At 33.0% G+C, this 20,921-nt stretch overlaps 1 protein-coding gene across 1 annotated transcript in view; it reads left to right on the forward strand.

Annotated features, from left to right (window-relative positions):
• Positions 1–20,921, forward strand: part of CPE (carboxypeptidase E) — a 118,229-nt gene that overhangs the window by 88,248 nt on the left and 9,060 nt on the right. Inside the window, exons 2-5 of the mRNA XM_051967594.1 lie at positions 851–1,047; positions 3,410–3,577; positions 9,157–9,274; positions 12,387–12,569. Of these exons, the coding sequence (XP_051823554.1) occupies positions 851–1,047; positions 3,410–3,577; positions 9,157–9,274; positions 12,387–12,569 (666 nt within the window). The remainder of the gene's footprint in view (positions 1–850; positions 1,048–3,409; positions 3,578–9,156; positions 9,275–12,386; positions 12,570–20,921) is intronic.

Below are 20,921 nucleotides of genomic sequence, written 5' to 3' on the forward strand. Positions count from 1 at the left end.
TTTATGGGCCTTATATGTCTGGATGTTCACCACCCCTGCTCTATTATATCTTTCAGTCTGTCTGTCTGGGGAGGGAATGTAGCTCAGTGGTAGAATACATGCTTCACATGTATGGGGTTTCTGGTTCAATCCCCAGCATGTGTGAGTCTGTCCGTCCGTCCTTCTGTCCATCCATCTATCCATTTATCTATCTTATCCAGCTATCTTATCCAGCTATCCCTCTATTGAAGGGGTGTGAGTCAGTCAGTCTCTCTGTCTATCTATCTCTGTTTAGGGACCTGGGGTTAAGGACCTTTGGAGTAACGGAAGAAGACTCTGGGGAGAAAGCTCTCTCTGGAAAAATAGAAGGGCAGATTATATATAAATAGTCCCGCTCCTGCTTAGACTTCATCATTAGATTAAGATTAGCGTAAGCACAGGAGAACAGGTCATACAAGGACGTGGTTCTCCAAGATTAGAAATCACTTTATGCAGACACTCAAGAATCTCATTAGGATGAAATTAATCAGATACTATCTTGACAGGGAAAGAATCTTCTTGCCTTAGTGATGAGGAGGCTACTGTGAGTTTTCATAGGTGATTGATTACTGCAGTCCTGTCAGCAGGTCTGGGAATGGGAAAGGGCAAGAAAGTACAAAGCCAGAGAATATTTTTTGTTTTAATACTTGTCTTAAGAGGCAGCACGATATAGTAAATTGATTAAGTGTCACGACTGGAGTTAAGAAGACTTGGATTTGAATCCTGACACTCCCAGTTATTGGCTGGGTAGATCAGAGTCTCAATATTCTAAAAAATAAAAAAGGCATATAAGTACAAATTCGTAATATTCACATATACTTTTGTCTTTTAGGTGAACCTGAATTCAAATACATTGGGAATATGCATGGTAATGAGGCTGTTGGCCGGGAATTGCTCATCTTCTTGGCTCAGTACTTGTGCAATGAATACCAGAAGGGAAATGAGACAATTATCAACCTAATTCACAATACTCGCATCCACATTATGCCTTCCTTGAATCCTGATGGTTTTGAGAAAGCAGCATCTCAGGTGCGTCCAAAGAAAGCCACAAATTAGTAATATTTTTGTATGTACAGTTTGTAAAACATTTACATATATAAATATGCATAATATATACATGTATGAAAACACATAGCTTATAGGAGCTTGGTTACTGGTAATTCAAGATACAAGGGAGAACATTTATTCAGTAAGCAGAGAAGAGCGTTTGTTAGTTAAAATGAATACTAAAATAAATTTTATTAATAAACCTATTGATGAGGTTTTTTTTTTTTTTTTTAACATTGCTAAATAACAGTAGTTCTTTTGCTAGGTTGTTTATTAGGCAAATTTCCTGTTTAAAACCCTAAAATTTGGGAGAAATATGAGAGGATATAAAAGTGTCTTTGTTGACTCAGAATATGAACCATATATAATAAGGGAATGAATCAGTGATTTGGTATGATGGCTCCCTCTGCTGAGCTTATGAGAGAAGAACTAGTTTTCCCCAAGAGTGATATCAGAACCTTGTTCTTGAAAATCATAGAGCACATTTCTAAATTAAAGCAATCTAGCACATGCTTAACCCCCAGGAAAACTGGCAAAAACGACTCCACAGTTTTATGTATTATTGTTGTTTGATTTATTATTATTATTATTTTTTTTTTTGAGAAAGAATACATTGCGTATGTTTCTCTTATCTTTAGGATGCTTATATGGCACCTGATACTCATTTTGTGAAATGTCACAAAGTTTAATATTTTTATTACTATGTTTTGAAAATGTACATTTAAAAATAAAAAATAAACTTTAATAGAAAATAAAACAGAGACCTGATAGTTTGATTATTTATGACAGTCCAGAAGCTTAACCTATAGTGAAGCAGATAATTAATATGACTTCCAAAGTACTTGTAAGAAAAATAGTAGTATACATATATACAAACATACACATGCATACATACACATATAAAAACACACATATATATATATATATATATACATATTTTGAGAACTATCCAGTTCTGTGCAATTATATAAAATATTGTTATTATTATTTTAGTTTATATTACCTTTGATCTACAGCCTCTAAAATATATTAAATTATCCATTCTTCAAAATAAGAAAGAATTAACCCCCTAAAATAGATTATTTTTGTTCAAAACAAGATAATCCATATAATAAAACACATTGAACATTTAAAAAAATTCCTAATTTTTAAGATTTCCTATTGAATGAAACATTTAAAAGTGAGAGAAAAGCTCCAAATCACAAAGGCCCAGTGTTTCTCTGTCTAACTCTTTGCTTTTAGTAAAGGAATAAAAGAGAGATGTCTTAAATTTAAATATCACTCATGCAAAGCCACTTTTTGGTTAAGAAATCTAGCAGGCAATTCTTTTCAGCGTTAATTTTAAATAGGCGCCAACCATTTGCAGGACTACTATCACTTAAACCAAATTAAAGTGAATTGTTTTTTAAACTACCAACTATTAACTTCTAACTAAAAAAGCTTCTGGTAACTGCGAATCCTTTAAAATGGTAAATCTCTATATTTATTTACATGAAAGCATCCGTGTATGAAGGGAGAAATTTTGTGTTTTTCCCTCCTAAGAGTTAAGAGTAAAGGGAAAGGGCGGATAATATAATTGATGGGTGTGGTAAAAAGGACATAGTAATTTCTTAGACTTGCTTGATAATTCTGCCAATGCAGTGTGAGTTATTAGGAGTGAAAGACATAGGAAAAAATAATGAGTTCGGTGATCTAAAATCCCTATCTGTTTTTCTTTTTATCTCTTTCTTTCTGGTAAGCCTCTGGATTGGAGAAAACAACTAGGTCTTACTTAAATCTTGGGGCTCTTCTCTGTCAAGTTGAGTGGAGGCTTCCACTGATAAAATCAACACCAAAGGAAAATTTGATGATTATGATATGACCACCAAGAGGCAAAACTATTATGGTTGGCTTAATATAACAAATCTTCTGAGACTCATCCCCCTTTCCTCAGTTTAGGTTTGTGATAATCATGTCAACAACACTAATCTCATTGAGTTTTCTTTCTCCCTCATGTACATCCCTCATCTTTTCTCTACTCAGAAATAAAATATACTACTGGGAATGTAGCTGTATTTGCTCCCCTCCCTTCCTCTTCAGGAGTTAGGGTCATTATGTGCACTGCTGTTGCTAACATTAGGAGGTGTGTTTTTAAACATAAATGTATGAATACTATTAAAATATAAGAACATTTTCATCAGGAAAATAAGGATAATACCATAAAACATTTTTTTATGACAACAGTACTGTTGAGATGAAGGAATTATTCTTATTAGTAGGTTGTTAAATTCTTTGGCATTCATTAATAGAAAAAGTTTAAAGTTAATAATAAACTTGTTTTTGCTTTTTTTTTTTTTTTTTTCAGCCTGGTGAGCTTAAGGACTGGTTTGTAGGTAGAAGCAATGCCCAAGGAATAGATCTGAACCGAAATTTTCCTGACCTGGATAGGATTGTCTATGTTAATGAAAGAGAAGGTGGGCCAAACAATCACCTGTTGAAAAACCTGAAGAAAATTGTGGACCAGAACACAAAGGTAAACAAAATTTATGCATTCATAGACTCCATTGCCTATCTCTCAGAGAAATGCTTTTGTAATCATGGAGAACTTCTTGCTAGGGATAAAGTCAAACTTTTTTTTTGATTGGGGTTGAACCATCTTAAGAACTTCAGAATCTGTGAACCATAGATATTACTAGTTCCTAAGTCTGAAGATTTACTTTTGTCTGCTGGCTAAGAACAATGATAGAAAAGTAATAAATAAGGTAACTGAAACAAGATAGACAACTTGGTAAGCAAGACAGAGGCTTCAATTTAATATTTTTTATTAAACTTGGTGTCAAGAGACCAGGGTGGGTCCAAATTTCACTTCCAGTGCTATTCATCTATCTTTAGATCTCAGATTTAGAGCTAAATGAGACCTCAGAGGCCATCTATTCCAAACCCCTAATTTTACATATAAGACTGAAGGGTACGTGATATCATATGGTTACTGAAGTACCGAGTGAAGGATTTGAGATTTGAATTTAGGACCTCTTGTTTCAGAATCAGTTTTTTCCTGCTATAGCGGAAAGGTATGAAGAACAATTCATTGAAGCTCTCAGAGCCATCTGGGTCAAACTGAAGCGAAGATACTGAAGTTGTCTAGGGTTCATGTGAAGAAAGCACTTTGCAAATTTTAAAGTGCTATATTAATGTAAATTATTCTTGACAAGGGCATATTTTGTGTAAGGAATTGTATTAGTTGCTTCTCTGAGGAGATGTCAAAGGAAGAAGAGATATAGGATAGCTTGAAGAGAGTGATTGAATTATTAAAGGAAAAAAAAGTTTTGGAGGAAACTAGGGAATGAGGTCAAGGGCAGAATTAGAAGGTTTTGTTTTGTTTCTTTTATTTGTTTTTTTTCTTTTGTTTTGTTTTTGGAAAGATTGTTCATCTCTTTCCCAGAACCTGGATCAAGGGAGGAGACTATTGGGGATCCAGAAGGACTTGGTACATCTCACCAAAACTATTAAGGAGTATTTGAAAATGTCCTTTTTTGTTTTTTTATTTTTTGACTAAAAAGTTGCCATTGTAATTAATTAACTACTACTTTCTCTTTTTGGCTAATGATATTCTGAAATATGAAGTAGCAGAGGTGAAGAAGAACCCTGTAGATTCCTTTGATTTCCTTAATAAAAAAGAAACAAGGTTATCTTTGTAAGGGAGAAGGTGGGAGTAATGAAGAGTGTGATAGAAGGAATCATTTGAAAGTAAAAGGGATTTCGGTATAGCAATGAGGCTCTAGATTCTATTACCTAAATTTATATTGAGTCCAGTTGACCTGGTTATATAGCATTTTTAAAAAAGTGCTGGTATAATTAAATCACCCTATATCCCTTACTCATGAAACTCCATTGACTCCCTGTTGCCCTCAGGATCCAATATAAAATGCTCGATTTTGCATTCAAAGGCTATCTATCATGCCCTTTCCTACTTTCCTAGTCTCCTTGCACTTACCCACTTTAAACTCACTAACTTGACTCTGAACAAGTCACTTCACCCTGTTTCTCTCAGTTTCCCCATCTATAAAATGAGGTTGAGAAGAAAATGGTAAACTGTTCCAGCATCTTTGCCAAGAAAACTCCAAAAGGGATCAAAGAGTTGAACATGACTGAAAAATGACAACAATGGGGGTACATAAGGGAAGAGAAGCCAAAGAAATGTTGTACAGCTTGAGTTAACAAAATGTGACATCCTTAGAAACAGGAAAGTTAGTTTTGTTAGGGAAGAGAATGGATTCATTTGTGGACATGATCAGTTAGAGGATCAGAGTCATTTTTTAAGCTGTGCATCATGCTCTATAATGAAAGAAAGGGTGAGGAGTTCTAGGGTATAGATGGCACTATGTAGTGAAATGGAGTAAGTGGAAAATAGAGACTGCAAAGGAAGGAACGGATAATTAATCAGATGTCAGGACAAGAATGAAGGCTTGGGAGAAGGGAGGCAGGGCCAGAGAAGTTGAAGCCATCTGAAATAGTTTCAGAAGTGGTGGATAGTTGATGAGCTTTGGACATTGGTCAATCTTTTGGAGCTTTCTTTGCTAAATCATTCTTGCTACCCATCTTACAGAAAAATTGTGAAACTGGATGGATTTATACTATGCCAGGATGATTTTTGCAAACTCTGTTGGCTTCAGTGGAAGAAGCACAAAACAAAATGAAACAGTGTATTTTAGTCTTTGAGATGTTTGCCTTGTTTTTAATTAAATATTATTTAATTAAATATACATAATTAAATAAAATTACTAACAAATTAAATAAATAAATTTAATTATTTAAATTAATTATTATTTCTAGGCTAAGAAAGACTTATTTAACTATATTTAATACTTATTAAATATATTTAAATATAATATTTATGATATATTCATTATATTATAACTTGCATATATTTAAATATAATACCAAACATATGATATTTAAATATAATATCTAATATATTATAGATTTAATATAAGAATATGTTAATAACAGTATTAATACATATTTTACCCCTCATATTAAATATACATATTTCAATAGACATATCAATATAGGTAGATAAAGTATATTTATATACATAAATGTGTTTAAAACATATTTTAAAATTAATTCAGTAATCTTTTATTGAGCTTGTTTGGCTCCTCTTTAATCTCATTTTAGCAAAGGTAAATTTAAGAGAAGTGCTTCATAAGTTTTTGGACTTAGGATTATGGACTTTCAAAAAGCTTCTATTTATTTTAATTACAGCTATCTATACTTAGCATATTAGAAATTCAAATTAACAATTACAGTGAAAATAGTTGTGAACTTGTGGTTTCGCTTAAAGGGTCTTGGGGATTCAGGACTTACTTTGAGAACAGCTGCTTGAATACGTATGACATTTAAAACTTACTCTCTTCTCTAGAATCAAGGAAGACTAATTTCCCCTCTGCTAGGTATTTCTCAAACATACATCTTTTGATCACTGCTGAGGAGTCAGTGCTCATTTCTCATAATATTCATCCCCTCCTCTTTTTGCCCTTTTCAAACCTCTAGTTTTTATCCACTAAAAAAGTTGTTTAATTTCCCCCCTTGAAGATCAGAAAGGTACATGGAAGAGTTAGATATTAATCTAACATTATTGATATTTTTTCTTTCCCATCTTCAACTTCTCCTCTAGGCAAAGCACATACTTGCAATGCTACAGTTCTTTCACCTAAGTATAGCATTTGCATCAGAAGCTCATGGCATGAAGGATCTGAGTATATTTTGGAGAATTTTCTTACTTTTTTTGTCTCTTATGCTCTCACCCTGGAAACCTGGGAATTTCTATTTTTGATAGTCTGCAGTTTAATGAGATGAATTCCCAATTTGCAAGCAAAGATTTCACAACATTACTGAAGAAGGTTTTAATTAAAAAGGAAGAAAACAAAACAGAGTCCCTTGAATGAATAATTAATAACCCCAAGGAATATTGGTAGCTCTCTAGAGTTCCTTATGGTCCTTTACATGAAGATTTCTTTGGTGGTAGCCCTTTCCCAGTAGTCGTAATGTCCATCAGTTGTCTGCTAGTCAATGTGTGTGTATGTTGGGAGGAGAAAGAGAAAGGGGAGTATTATTGTGATTTCCCTACTCTATCAAGTCTCTCCTTAACTTTTTATGATAGCAAGTATAATATTTTTATAGAAAGTAACTTTATATGCAAAAAAATTACATATACTCACTGGAAGTAAGGTCACTTTATGTATAGCATACGATATCCTCATACCTCATTCCTTTTGCTTTTTACATCATCTTGAAATCTTTTAAATATGATTCTTTTGCTTTATCAGGATTCTCAAAGATTCTGCCAGCAGGTCTCAAGTTCTCTTAGATTCTTTTAAAGCATCTGAATAAAGACAGGGTAATGAATTGTGGATCTCTGTGGATCTCTTGTCTGAGAACCAGGCCAGAAGGCTGGCCACCAAGTGATGAATTTAGTTTGTCATAGCAGTTAGTGAAACCATCTACAGGGTACTGCGTCAATTATGTTTTGTATTAATGTATTCCACTAATGAAATCATGAATCTTTTTAAAGTATTGAGTTAAATTCAACCAAGATTTATCATTAACTGCCCACTATTTGCCAGATAATTGTTAGGCAGTAGGAATAATAGAACAACTGTGAGTTAGGAGTCTCTGTCCTTAAGAAGTTTTCATCCTGTCGGGGAAGTAAATATTTGTATAAATATACACAAAATATATTTTAAAATATCAAGTAATTTGGTTGGTAGAACTGATTATTGTGTGTGTATGTGTGTGTGTGTGTGGGGGGGCAGAATTACAAAAACCATAGGTAGGAGGTACTTTTGAGCTGAGCCTTATAGAGAAGTAAGGATTCTAAGTAATGGAAATAAGGAGGGAAAGCATTCTAGCTAGATATGGGGATGGCTTTTGCAAAGGCATGGAGAGGGGAGATGATGTTTTGGGGGATTCTATAACCATTAATAAAGCATTCTCAAATGAATAGGAATTAAAACCCAGCCATAACCCAGCCATAACTAATAAAGCATCTGAATAAAGACAGGGTAATGAATTGTGGATCTCTTGTCTGAGAACCAGGCCAGAAGGCTGGCCACCAAGTGATGAATTTGTACATATTCTGTTTCCGAATTACTAAGCCTCTGAAGGAAATATTTTTCTTTTATTCTATGTTATGTTGTTAAACGTCTATTGTATGAAGTTACAACTTCCAACCCCATTTGTCTAGTCTCATAGGATTAAGCATTAAGGTAGATATTTCTTTAGGTTAGGAGCTACAAGGAAAGCTTTATTTTATTTTTTCTGGAAGAGATCCTTAGGTAGTTGGAGATGAATGAGAAAACCTGAATCTTGCTAATTAAAAATCACTATATAAAACTGTCAAATTCTTGCCTCTGGTTTCAATCTTCTGTGCAAAAAAAATTTTTGGCCTTAAACCTTATGAAATATGTGATTCACTGAAAAAGGGTCTCTGTGTGAATAACATGAAAGCTGATGTGGTACGTGTTTTGAAAATTTAGAATAGTCAACTTAAGGTGAACAGAGAAAGCTAATGATTAAAAGAGGAAACTGACATCTGCCACATACTAATTGAACAGTACTGAATCATCTTACAGAAAAATTTCTTATGTGAATTTAATGCTTATTTTTCTGCTCATCTTCCATTTACATGCAAAAAAAAAAGGAATGTAAGGATCACTAAGAATTTTGAATCAAAAAGTATGGAGGTGATTTGCCTTAATCTCTGAAATACCTGAGAGCTGACCACTCAGCAAAACAGTTCTCAAAAGGAAGGTCAAACTTCTGAAATCCTGTTTCTCATTAAAATGAGAATGCTAAAGATAGGAAAAATGATGTGTGTGGAATATATCTTTTAAGTGAAATAACCACAGGCATTTACAACCTTATTAATTTTCCTATGATGATGATCCTTTCTCTGTATTTTCCTTTTTGTCACTACCTCCTTATGTGATAGTTTTTTTTTGTTGTTGTTGTTGTTATTGTTGTTTGTTTCTTTTGTGTTATGTGAAGTTGGAGGGATTGGTCTAATGCTTCTTGAATATGTAATTATTGTCATTTTTGGCTTTTTCACAGCTTGCTCCAGAGACTAAGGCTGTCATTCACTGGATTATGGATATCCCCTTCGTGCTTTCAGCCAACCTTCATGGAGGAGACCTGGTTGCAAATTACCCATATGATGAGACTCGAAGTGGTAGATATTCCTTTGACTTCTTTCTTTAGGCTTATTGATCAAAAGACTGTCTATATGTTCCCAGGATTGTTGGGGATACTTTTTTTGTTTGTTTAAGATCTTAGTTAAATCACTCATAATTCTCCCATAAGTTCTAATATTGTACTTGCTGTTCATAATTGTTCTCAAATTCTTTCATGTTTCTTAATCTTAAATAGTTTGTCACTGATGAAGCTTAATATTTGTATTCTTTTTGTATTCCCTCTTGAACATGGCTGGATCCATAAGAAACTTTGCCCATTTGATTTTTGACAAATCACTTAGCCTTTCTAAACATCATTTTAGCTATAAAGTAAAAGTGTTGAATTAGGTGATCTCTAAAATCCCTTCTTCCTTGAACACTATGATTCTTTATATCAAAACTTATTTTATTTGTTTCATATACATTCCTTCTAGCTTTTGGAACTATAAAGTAGTTCTGTGGAATGTTATGTTTCAAGATGGAAACAGTGATTCAGTTCAATGAAAATTTAATTATTCTTATTTTATACAAGACATTGTATTTTTTTGGAGTTAAAAAGTTTGATATAGACACGGTCTCTATCCTCAATGAATCTATAGTCTAATAGTGCAGGGGAAGAGACATATATACAAATAACTTTGATACCAGGAATAAGAGCAAAGGATAGAGCCAGATTAAGTGTTATAAGAAATTTTAGTAGGAAAGGAAAGGAAAGAAGATGGAGGATGCAGGTTTATTCTAGGTATAGGGATGGTCTGGGGCACCAGACCACAGATATGCATATACATAGACACCCCCACATACCCATGTACATTTGCATATATTTAAGGATCTTCTGAAATCTTTCCTTGAACCCCACGTCTGAATCCTAGGTTAAAAAACCCCTAGTATAGCCTCTCTCTCTCCGTGTGTGTGTGTGTTTGTGTGTATAGGAGTCCATGGACAGATTTCAGGGAATCCTTTGTTGGTGTGAACTTAAATGGAAAAAAATGACAACTTTTGTTTCCTCTTTTGAGTTTTTTTCATAATGCTATGTTTTTTCCTTCTTAAAACATTCTTTTGAGGAGTCCAATAGGCTTCATCATAATTGCCTAGGCTCAAAAAAGGTTCAGAATCCATTGTTGTACTCAAGTGATCATTTATTTAAAAATGGTCAAAGAATTGCATTTAAAGATTTTTTTTAGCTAAATAGAATGTTTCAGAAGTCTGATTTTTTTAAAAAAAGAACTGTTCTGGGAAGAAAATGAATAAAATTATTACTTTTTATTCATCATCCAGTACACATTACTTCCTTGGGAAATTGATTGCTTATCTATAAATAAAGAAGAAGAGAAAAATGAGTTTTCATATTGTAGGGGTAATTCAGTTATCTATTCTGTGTTTTGTCTGATATGACTAGGATACTTTTCTTGTTATTCATCTGTGTCTTGAGCCATGAACAGCAAATGCATAATAGGGAGTGGGTCAGTTTCAGATGTAGATGGGAGGAAAACTTTTTGTTTGTGGGGTTTTTTTCTCATTTCATTCTTGTACCAAACTCAAATGGTGCCCATGTTTGCTTCCCTCCTCCTTTTTAGTAAGGATAATTGAATGTTCTATTGTAGTCACGACTTGGCAGGTCTTCAGGCATAGTTGCTAAAAGCAATAAGTCAAATTCTTGCTTTCATGAGACATGTTAGGATTCTGCACCTCAAGGAATAGAACTCTTACAAATCTACTATTTTTTTTATATGTTCATTTTAAGGGAAGCTTATATAAATCTTGGGATCAGGAGAAAATGAGATATAAAGAGAGAGGTTAAACCAAAATGGCAAAATAAAGATTCCTAGGAAGTCCTAGAAGGCACTGATAGAATGATCCATTGGTAGAATGGTTAAATTCCAGAAATAACCGAGGATTCAGGTCAACTTTAATGATATAACCAGAAATGATTCTGAAGCTAGAGGTTTGATCCTAGCTATACTGTATCAAATACCCTTCTGGAAATTGAAACAGTTTTGCAGGCAAAATAGACCTTATCCAAATGGATTCAGATTAATTTTTTATGTCCTTAAGGACATTCCTTGGTATGTATTGTTTGTTGAGGACCTTTGTAGAGAGAACTAGCTACAAATTAAAAAAAAGTGACCTTTTTAGAAAATGCCTGAGTCCAGCTGGATATGATGGATTCTGCCTATAAATTCATCTATTGGGAAGGCTGAGGATGATGGATATCTTGAGTTCAGAACTTCTGAGCAATAGAAAAAGGCTATGTGACATTGGTTGTTTGAATTTGGGATTAGAACTATCACTCAGGTTTTCTAAAGAAAGTAACTTGCCCTAGTTAGAAAATGAGGAATCAGAAAGAATGGATCTAGGTCAGATTAAAAACTTCTGGGCTAATCAGCTGTAGAACCAAGTCTGTGATCAGAATTACTTCTATTCTGTAAGAGATAGATAAGACATTCTTTTGTTTAATACTTTAAGGTTCATGTCTTGGTATTGTGCCTTAGAAGGAAAGAAGTCTCCTTACTTACTATTCTTAGTAACAATAAATTTTTCAAAGGCAGTTTTGTGTCTGCTTCTATATTTTTCTACCTATGTTGGAAGAGTGAAAGTAAACTTGATCCCTATTTGTAGTAAGTCCTTCTATGACTTACCAGCTTTGTGATCCTAGGCAAACCAGTTTAATTCTTTGTGCCTTGATTTCCTTATCTTTGAAATGGGGTCAATAATATACCACTTATCTCCGGATGTGTGGGAAGAAAGTGCTTTGTAAAGAACTTTAAGACAGAAGTGTCAAAATTGGAGAGGTAGCAGCAAAATTCCCAAGTGTACAAACCAGATGAAAACATAATTAAGAAAATTTTACAAAAATAATAAAATCAGTTTACTTAATAATTTATGAATATAAAATACAAAAAATTATACCTATAACAAAATAAATATTACATGTTTAATAAAATAACTAAAATATAATAAAATACTGATAATGTGAGTTTGTAGTTTTTTTTAGTCAACATGAAGCTTGCAGGGATCTGTTTCTATTTGAGTTTGATTCTCCTTGTTTTACAGCACTAGAGAGATGGGTATTATTTTACTTTGCCTAATCTGCATGGACTTATTTTCCAGGTAGTGCTCATGAATACAGCCCTTGTCCCGATGATGCTACTTTCCAGAGCTTGGCTCGGGGATATTCTTCTTTTAACCCAGCCATGTCTGATCCTAACCGACCACCCTGCCGGAAGAATGATGATGACAGCAGCTTTGTAGATGGAACAACCAATGGTGGTGCTTGGTATAGTGTCCCAGGAGGTAAGTTTGCACTTATCATTCCATAATCAACTGTTGAGGATCAGTAAGGGATAACTTAGTGCTGGGATTCAGGGCAAGAAAGAACTGAATTCAAATCTTGTCTCTAACATTAAATAGATGTATGACTATAAGCACATCATTAAGATCTTTGAATCTCAGGTAATTCCCTAACACTTGTTAACTAAATTTTAGATGAGATACATCTGAGTGAAAATTAGTTGTGTGAAATGGTAAACTATGGTACCATATGGTATGGTATGGTGAAATGGTAAAAAATGGTTTAAACTAAACAAGTTGTAAATTCTTTAAAATCACTAAAGAATAAACTTAATCTATAGTTCAGTAGTTCTCAACAATATTGTTCTGAGGACCATTTATGTTCTTAAAAGTTAATAAGGTAGGTGAAAGGCTACACATTGATCTGAATTAAATAGTGAATACTTTCAAATGTTTGCTTTTAATAAAACCGCTGTTAAATATTAAAAAAAAAAACCAAGAGCTTTTGTCTCTTGATATTTATTATGTAGTAAATTTTTAAAAATCTTAAGCATTAGTATGAAAATAGTTTTGACTTCATGGATCTTTTGAAAATATCTTGGAGACCACCCCCTCCCAGGACTTCTCGGACCACAATTTAAGAATCACTCGTTTAGATATTGAATATATATCAGTTTTTTGGACAAAACCCAAAGATCCGAGTGAGTGAATGAATCCAGGTATGTTTTGCTCTAGTATTGGAGTTGACCCTTTAAAGATGTACAATTTTGAAGATCTAGATATGTACACTGGGGAAAGATGAAACAATGTTATAAATGCAACTATCCCTTTTAATACATGATAGACCCTCTCAATAATTCTGATTTTGGTGAATGCCAAGCATTCTCTTATTAGATTGAAGAAGTTTTAATTGTGTTTTCATTTTATCTGTATGGTATGATTTTGTATTATCACATATACAAATCTATGAACTGTTGATAGTAGAATTTTATTGGGTCCTTCTGAATTTGTGTAGTAACTTATGTTCCTCTCCCATTCTCTTTGTCCCCTTGGGTACCAGTGTTTCTTATGGAAACCCAAAGCACAGAGGCTGAAAGCAAGAGAGGGAGCATTTACTTTCTTTCTTTCTTTCTTTTTTTATTATAGCTTTTTATTTACAATATATGCATGGGTAATTTTACAGCATTGACAATCGCCAAACCTTTTGTTCCAATTTTTTCTCTCCTTCCCCCCCATATCCTCCCCCAGATGGCAGGTTGACCAATACATGTTAAATATGTTAAAGTATAAATTAAATACAATATAAGCATACATGTCCTAACAGTTATTTGGGATCATTTACTTTCAAGGAGAGTGTGTGTATTGTCTCCCTTCATCCCTGTCTGGAACTTTTTGAAGCTCCTTTTCTGAAAGTGGAATAGAACCCACCAGCTGGTGGTCAGTAGAATTCCTCTCATTTTCTAAGATATCACCTCTCTAAAACTCACTTGGATCCCAAAACACAATCCTTGAAAGCCCTTGCAGCTTTCTCATGAGCTCATTAAATGATTTGAACTATATCTTAAAGAAATTTACTTTTGGAATTTTCTGACAGAGTTGCCTTGGCCACAGAATTCATCACCACATCATGAGTAATGGTGGTGAACTTGTGTGTACTTAGTGAAGGTGTTTCTTAGGAAATTTATTTGGTCTCTTGTCAGGGTTGTGCTCAAAACCTTCCCAGCATGGTAGAATCTGCCAGAGTTTATGTTCCTCTAACATTGCCCCGGAAAGCGCAGGTTTATGCTCATATCACAGTGAAGCATAATTGCATTATGAATAGGAGGGGCAGGCATGAATGGGTGGCAATTTGCATTATGAAGAGAACATAAATTGCAGAACCATTTGAGTAGCAGCTGAGTACTGAATATTTACTTCTTCCTAATAATGCCTCTTGTTTATTTTCATTTTAAATTCTTCCAGTTTGCTAAATCAGAATTAGCATTAATTGTTCCTTAGATATCAGGAATCCAGTGCTTAAACTATTCCTTTCAATTTGATAAATAAATTCTTAGCCAAGCTGTAGCAATAGTTATATAGCACACAAAGGCTGCTCCCTGTTTTCTGATTTTGGCATTGTTTAATAGACATTATAGTCACTGAAGCATGATCATTCATGCTTAAGGTTTGGCTCTTTGTTGCTTTTTCATTTGTTTTATTTAATTTAATGCTACAGAAATTCTCAATTATACTAACTTTTGCACTTTGATAATAAGACATTTAGGAGACAGATTATAGTCGATGATATATTATCTATTTGTTTATAGAAATTAACATGTAAGCATATACGTTTAAATAAGATTAGTAATGTGCTAATTGGGCATTGGTGTATCTACTTCCTAACATTTCTAAAGCACTGAGTTTCTTGTTTAATTATATTCCTACCTATTTGAGTTTTAGGGACCTTTCTTTCTTTCTTTCTTTCTTTTTTTTTTTTTTACACATTTCTTTAAAGTGGAAGGTAAGTTGTATTTCTAATTTTACAATATTGAAAACTATTTCTTTGCATTTAAAAATAATTGCTGAGACTTTGATAGCAATACTTAATGTTATTATGATGCTTCATGGTTTGCAAAGTTCCTTCACATACATCACTAAAATGTACTTTTCCCCAGTTTCTCCATTTGTCTTAAAATTTTCTCATAATCTCAAAACTTCAATTATCTTTAACTTTTTTCCTGGCTCTCATTTTTTAATACACTCAGCTGTCAAACCTTGTAGACCCTTTTTTTTAATCTCTTTACAGATCTCCCTACCTTCTTTTTAAAATTTTATTTTGTTTTTATTGTATGTACTAAAGCAAGCATTTCCGTAACATAGAATAATGAAAAAGATGATTGTACATGAAAGTAGAAATCCACTATGCACAATCTGCCATTCCTTTCAAATAAAAACAAAATTTTGATGTAAATGTTTTTGTTTTTTCCTTCTCCCCTTCTCCCATCCCACTCTAGAGATGGCTATCGTTAGGCACAAATAAGCACATTTGTATATGTGTGTGTGTGTGTGTATACACACATGTATATGTGGGAAAATTTTCTATTTATCAGTTCTTTTTCTGGAAGTAGATGATGCTTTATATGTACTTTATAGTTAATATGAGTATTTATAATAGACAAAATAACTTATTCCCCTCAAATTTGTTCTTAAAACAATATTGCTATTATTGAATACAGTGTTCTCTTGGTTCTGCTCATTTTATTCTTCATTATTTCATTCAGGTCTTTTCATGTTTTCCTAAAATCACCGAGCTCATTCATCACAATCATATACCACAACTCATTTAGTCTCCAATTGATGAGCATCCTTGCAATTTCTAGTTTTTTTTTGTTTTTTTTTTTTTTTTTTGCCACCACAAAGAGAACTGTTACAAACATTCTAGAATATCTAGGTTCTTTCTCCTTTTCCTAATTATCTTTGGAAATACACCACACCAACTAGTGGTATTATTTGGTCAAAGACTATAAGTAGTTTAATAACTTTTTGGGCAGAATTCTTGATTGCTCTCAAAAACAGATCATTTCACAATTTCAACAACAATGAATTAGTGTCCCGATTTTTCCACACACTCTCCAACATGTGTCACTTTCATCTTCAATCATTTTAGCCAATCAGATAGGTGTAAAATGATATCTCAAGGTGGTTTTAATTTGTGGTAGTATGGATAATGATTTAGAGATTTTTATTTAGCTATAAATTGTTTTGACTTCTTCATTGAAAAACTGCCTATTCATATCTTTCATATCTATAATCAATTGAAAGATGAATTATATTCTTATATATTTAACAAAGTTCTTTATATATAGTTTTTGATATTAGACCTTTATTTGATAAAATATAAAATTTCCCCCCTAATTTTCTTCTTTCCTCCTAATCTCGAATATATTAGTTTTATTTGTATAAAACTTTCAAAAATTAATGTAATCAAAATTATTCATTTTAAACCAAATTTTTTTCTCTACCTCTTGTTTATTCATAAATTGTTCATCTGTGTTTAAGTCTGATAAGTAATATGTTCCATGTTCTTCTAATTTTCTTGTAAAATCTCTCTTTACATCTAGATCATGTATCCATTTTGAACTTATTGTGACAATTGGTGTGGTCTATGCTTACTTTCTGTCATATTGTTCTCCAGTTTTCCTAACAATTTTTACCAAATAATGAATCCTTATCCCTGAATCTTGTCTTTATACTTGTTAAATACAGGATTAATATATTTATTTACTGCTGTAAATTGTATGCTTATTCAATTCTATTCATCTACCTTTTAATTTCTTAGCCAAAATTCTCCTTGCCTTCTAATATATTTTCTTTCTAATCCATCTAAATCTATACCTTTTGGGTGTATTTGACTAACTAATACACTTACCGGCCTAAAAACCTGTAGTAGCTCCCTATTGTCTCTAACAGAAATCACGAACTCCTTCATTGGCATTTATGATCCCTCACAACATTATTCTAATTTACCTTTCTAGTCTTGTTTCATTAGACTTTCATATATTCTACATTTCAGTCAAACTGGGCTACTAGGGATTCTGAACCTTCATTGCTGTCATCTGCTTTTTTGCATTCAAGTCATCCCCTATGCCTAGGATACATTCTTTCTTCATTTCTTATCAGAATCTTCCTCTTCCTTCAAGTTTTGTCTCAGGGGCTTCTGCCTCCTTTGAAAGCCTTTTGTGATCTTTCCACTGGAAGTAATCTCCCCTTTCTGACATTTTTTGCATAATAGGCATGTAATAACTGTTAGTTGAATTGAAAATACTTTCCTCTTCTTTTTTATCTCATCAGTATTTTATGCAGTTGTTATTATAAAAATATACTCAAGACAATTAATTTATTGGTTGTCATAGGAAAAGTCAATATTGAATTCTTAATTTAAGAGATTACATCTGTACCACATCCTTATCACCCAGACTTACTGGATGGCAGATCAACAGATAACACTTTTCCCTTCTTACTAATTCATTCTTTTGTGATACTATAAGCAATTCATTCTGATAATGGGTAAGTGAAAACCTGAGGATAATTGCATTGTTCAAAGAATGTTTTATAATACCACAAAAAATTTTTTCCCCTACAATCTTTTTGAGTTTATAAATGATTCCAAATACAAATATCAGAACAGAGCAGGATTGGTTCCTCACAATGGAGTGTAAACATTTTTTTAAAAATAAAATTTATTTTTTATTGTGAACCTAATCTTCAACAAACACAAATATTTCAAAATGCAAATTATAAAAGATTGGCTTATCTAATACATTGTAAAATTTTATGTACAATTTCTTAAAAAAAAAAACAACCCAGAACAACAAACCTTTATGTGCCTATAAATAACTATTTTAACATGGCAGCAAGAAATTGCTTTATTTATTTGTGCCCCATTCAGAATTTTTTTGATGTATTTAAAAATATATTTTTGTACATTTTCACCATTAATCTATTTTTAACCTCTGAGTAGAAGCCCTCTATTACAGCAAATATATATAGTTCTGCAAAAGGTATTGATATATTAGCTATATGTGAGAAAGATTATCATCTTTCCTTAATTTTTCCTTCCTTCCTTCCTTTTTTTTTTTTTGTCTTCAAATCATAGCTACTTAGTTCTTATGCTCAGGTTCTCTCAGTTACAGAAAAAAACTTTTTCTCTTGGTTTTGTCTTCTTTGTTTTGACCTATTTCCAGTTTCAATTTTTGTGCAGTTCAAAGCAGAGAATGGGCTCAGAAGTGAGGGAGAACATCAGCTTTGTCCCAGAACGAGAGGTCAAACAAGGGCTGCCAGCAAGAACTTGAAGGGAAAGCTGATTATGTTCCAGCACTCTTGAAATTTATAATAAGCAAAAAGAGAATAGGGATAATACTCCAAATAAATATGTAGTAGAAAAAATATAAATATAAGCCCAGGACTTTTAAAAGAGATTTAATGGGAAAATTTACATCAGAGGAAAATTCAGGGATTCAGATTAAAAAGAAATGATATCTGAGCCCAAGTTAAAAGAACCATTTTTCTTTGAAGAACATAGCCAATGTTACCTAGCAAATAAAATAACTAAAAAACCTAGTATCACTGACATTCAGAAACAAGTCAGGATGTAATTAGAAGTCAAGCAAAGTCAATGAGTATATTTTAAGTGTTTTCCATGTGCCAGGCACTGTGCCACACAACTACAAAATAGTCAAAGATATATACTTATTTCTTTTATAATGGACACCAGAAGGGAAATTTCTGTAGCATTTTTACTTTTGCCAAAGTAGGATTATCATAGCAGTGATTTAGAGAGAGGCAACATCTGTGGTGGCTAAATGATGTTCCTTCTCAATATTTCAGTGCATCCCTCATCAGCCAATAAATCTCAGTTAAGATAATTATATCCTTACTGCTTTGGTACTACCATTAATACCTTCAAAGTAAATATCCAGATTTCCCCTGCCATTCTTTGCATTTGTCTTAGCTTTGTTGGGTTTCAGCAATTTTCCTCTTATAGCCCCTTGATCTTGTACAAATTTCTTTCAAGTCAGTAGATGGAATGAGGCTGCTGGCATTTCCTTAGTCCAATGCCTAGTACAAAGTAGGTGCTTAATAAATGTCTATAAATTGTCTGGTTGGTGACAGAGGGTCTGAATTCCCAATCCTCATATTGTTTCGCCAAAATAATTCTTATCTAAAGAATTACTCTGTTTCTTGTCTCTCTGTAGTAATGAACTTTTAAAGTTGGGAAATAGAGATATCCAGTTTTGCCATTTTTCTTATACTTTTTATCTACATTTTTTATTGCTGTCATTTGTGGGTTGAGTTTGCACATACTCAGCTACTTTTTTTAACCCATCTGGAAATAATTGAACTTCACCTGATCTCTAATTTTATTTCTAAAAGAAATATGGCAAACTTTTCAGATCTTTGATATAAATCCATATGTGTTCTATAGGAATATTATTAGGAAAGAGACCAGGTCTTATGTGGTCTCATATTTGATTGTTACCATATATGTTTTAATTTCAAATAAGGATTTTGTAATTTTTATGAAATTATCAAGATCTGGGAAATTTTTATCTGCAAAAAAGAACACTACATTAGACTGATAATATCATATACAAAAAAGCATATGATTATTTCTTCCAGTAATGAAAATAACAGTTTGCTCATGTTTGCCAGTCCTGAACAATTCCTATCCACGATTCACTTTCCATTACAAAGGAGTCTACCAAAATGGGCCAAAGGCTGTCATTAACTTTTGCTAATGATTTTGCTTGATATTGCTTGATATCGTGAAGTTGCCAAAGTAGGAACTAAGTTGTCTCCCAGTTATTTCTTGGTCTCCCCATATGTCATCTTTTTTTGATCATATATTTCTGTAAAGACTCTTTTATACCAGAGATATCAAACATGGCCACAATCCAGTTGCACCTACCATACTCCTCAATGGGGCCCAACCAGATTAAAATGTAACTCGGAAATAAAATGAAATTGAGAAATATTTAACAAAACAAATAACAATTAAATGAAACATAGATAATATTAATATATTGTTTTCTAAAAGGTCTCTTACAGAGGGCCCAGTTTCTGTTTGACACCATTGCTTTACACCACTTCTGCTGGTAAAGTTTTGCCCCCTTCCTATGTGTATCTCCATTGTCCTCTGGGAGGAGGGTCTCCAACTTCAAATCATTAAGACATTAGTGTTGTATGACTTAAAGCCACACACTATTCCTTGAAGAATATTGATATTAAAAGGAATATGGACCTTTCTTCCAGGGAGAAGCTCCTGGATCATTAAGAATTGAGTGAAGACATTCATCTTAATGAAAAATTCCCAAGTTGAAGAAAACTGAAGTTCTTCATAATCCCTTCCCTCAAATCAGTAAATTAGACTCAATTTGAAATTATTCTGCTTACAACAAAATCTTTTAGCTACATAGCTATCTGTTATTATTATTGTATTGAGGTACAAGATAACTGGGTGACTGAAGAAGGTCCCAACTTCTGCTAGGAAATCCATTCCAGTGGAAATACAAAATTAAAATGAAGTTCCAGATTCTCTTTTATGTTTCCCTAAATCCTTCTTGAAGCACATGGTTTAGTGGAAAAATCCCTGAACTTGGAACCCTGATACTTAGCTTCAGGTTCAGCCACTTAAGTTTTATTACTATGGGCAAAGTCATTTCACATCCCCTGGTCATCTATAAAATGAAGACAATAATTGTATTATTAGAGCTGTGTCATACAGGTACAATAGACCTGGATGTGGGGGTCAGAAGAGCTGGAGCTTATGTTTTAAAATATTAACAAACATGTTTTCTCTCTCTTTCCCACCTCCTA

This window comes from Antechinus flavipes, chromosome 6 (genome assembly GCF_016432865.1).
Source record: "Antechinus flavipes isolate AdamAnt ecotype Samford, QLD, Australia chromosome 6, AdamAnt_v2, whole genome shotgun sequence".
Lineage (NCBI taxonomy): Eukaryota > Metazoa > Chordata > Mammalia > Dasyuromorphia > Dasyuridae > Antechinus > Antechinus flavipes.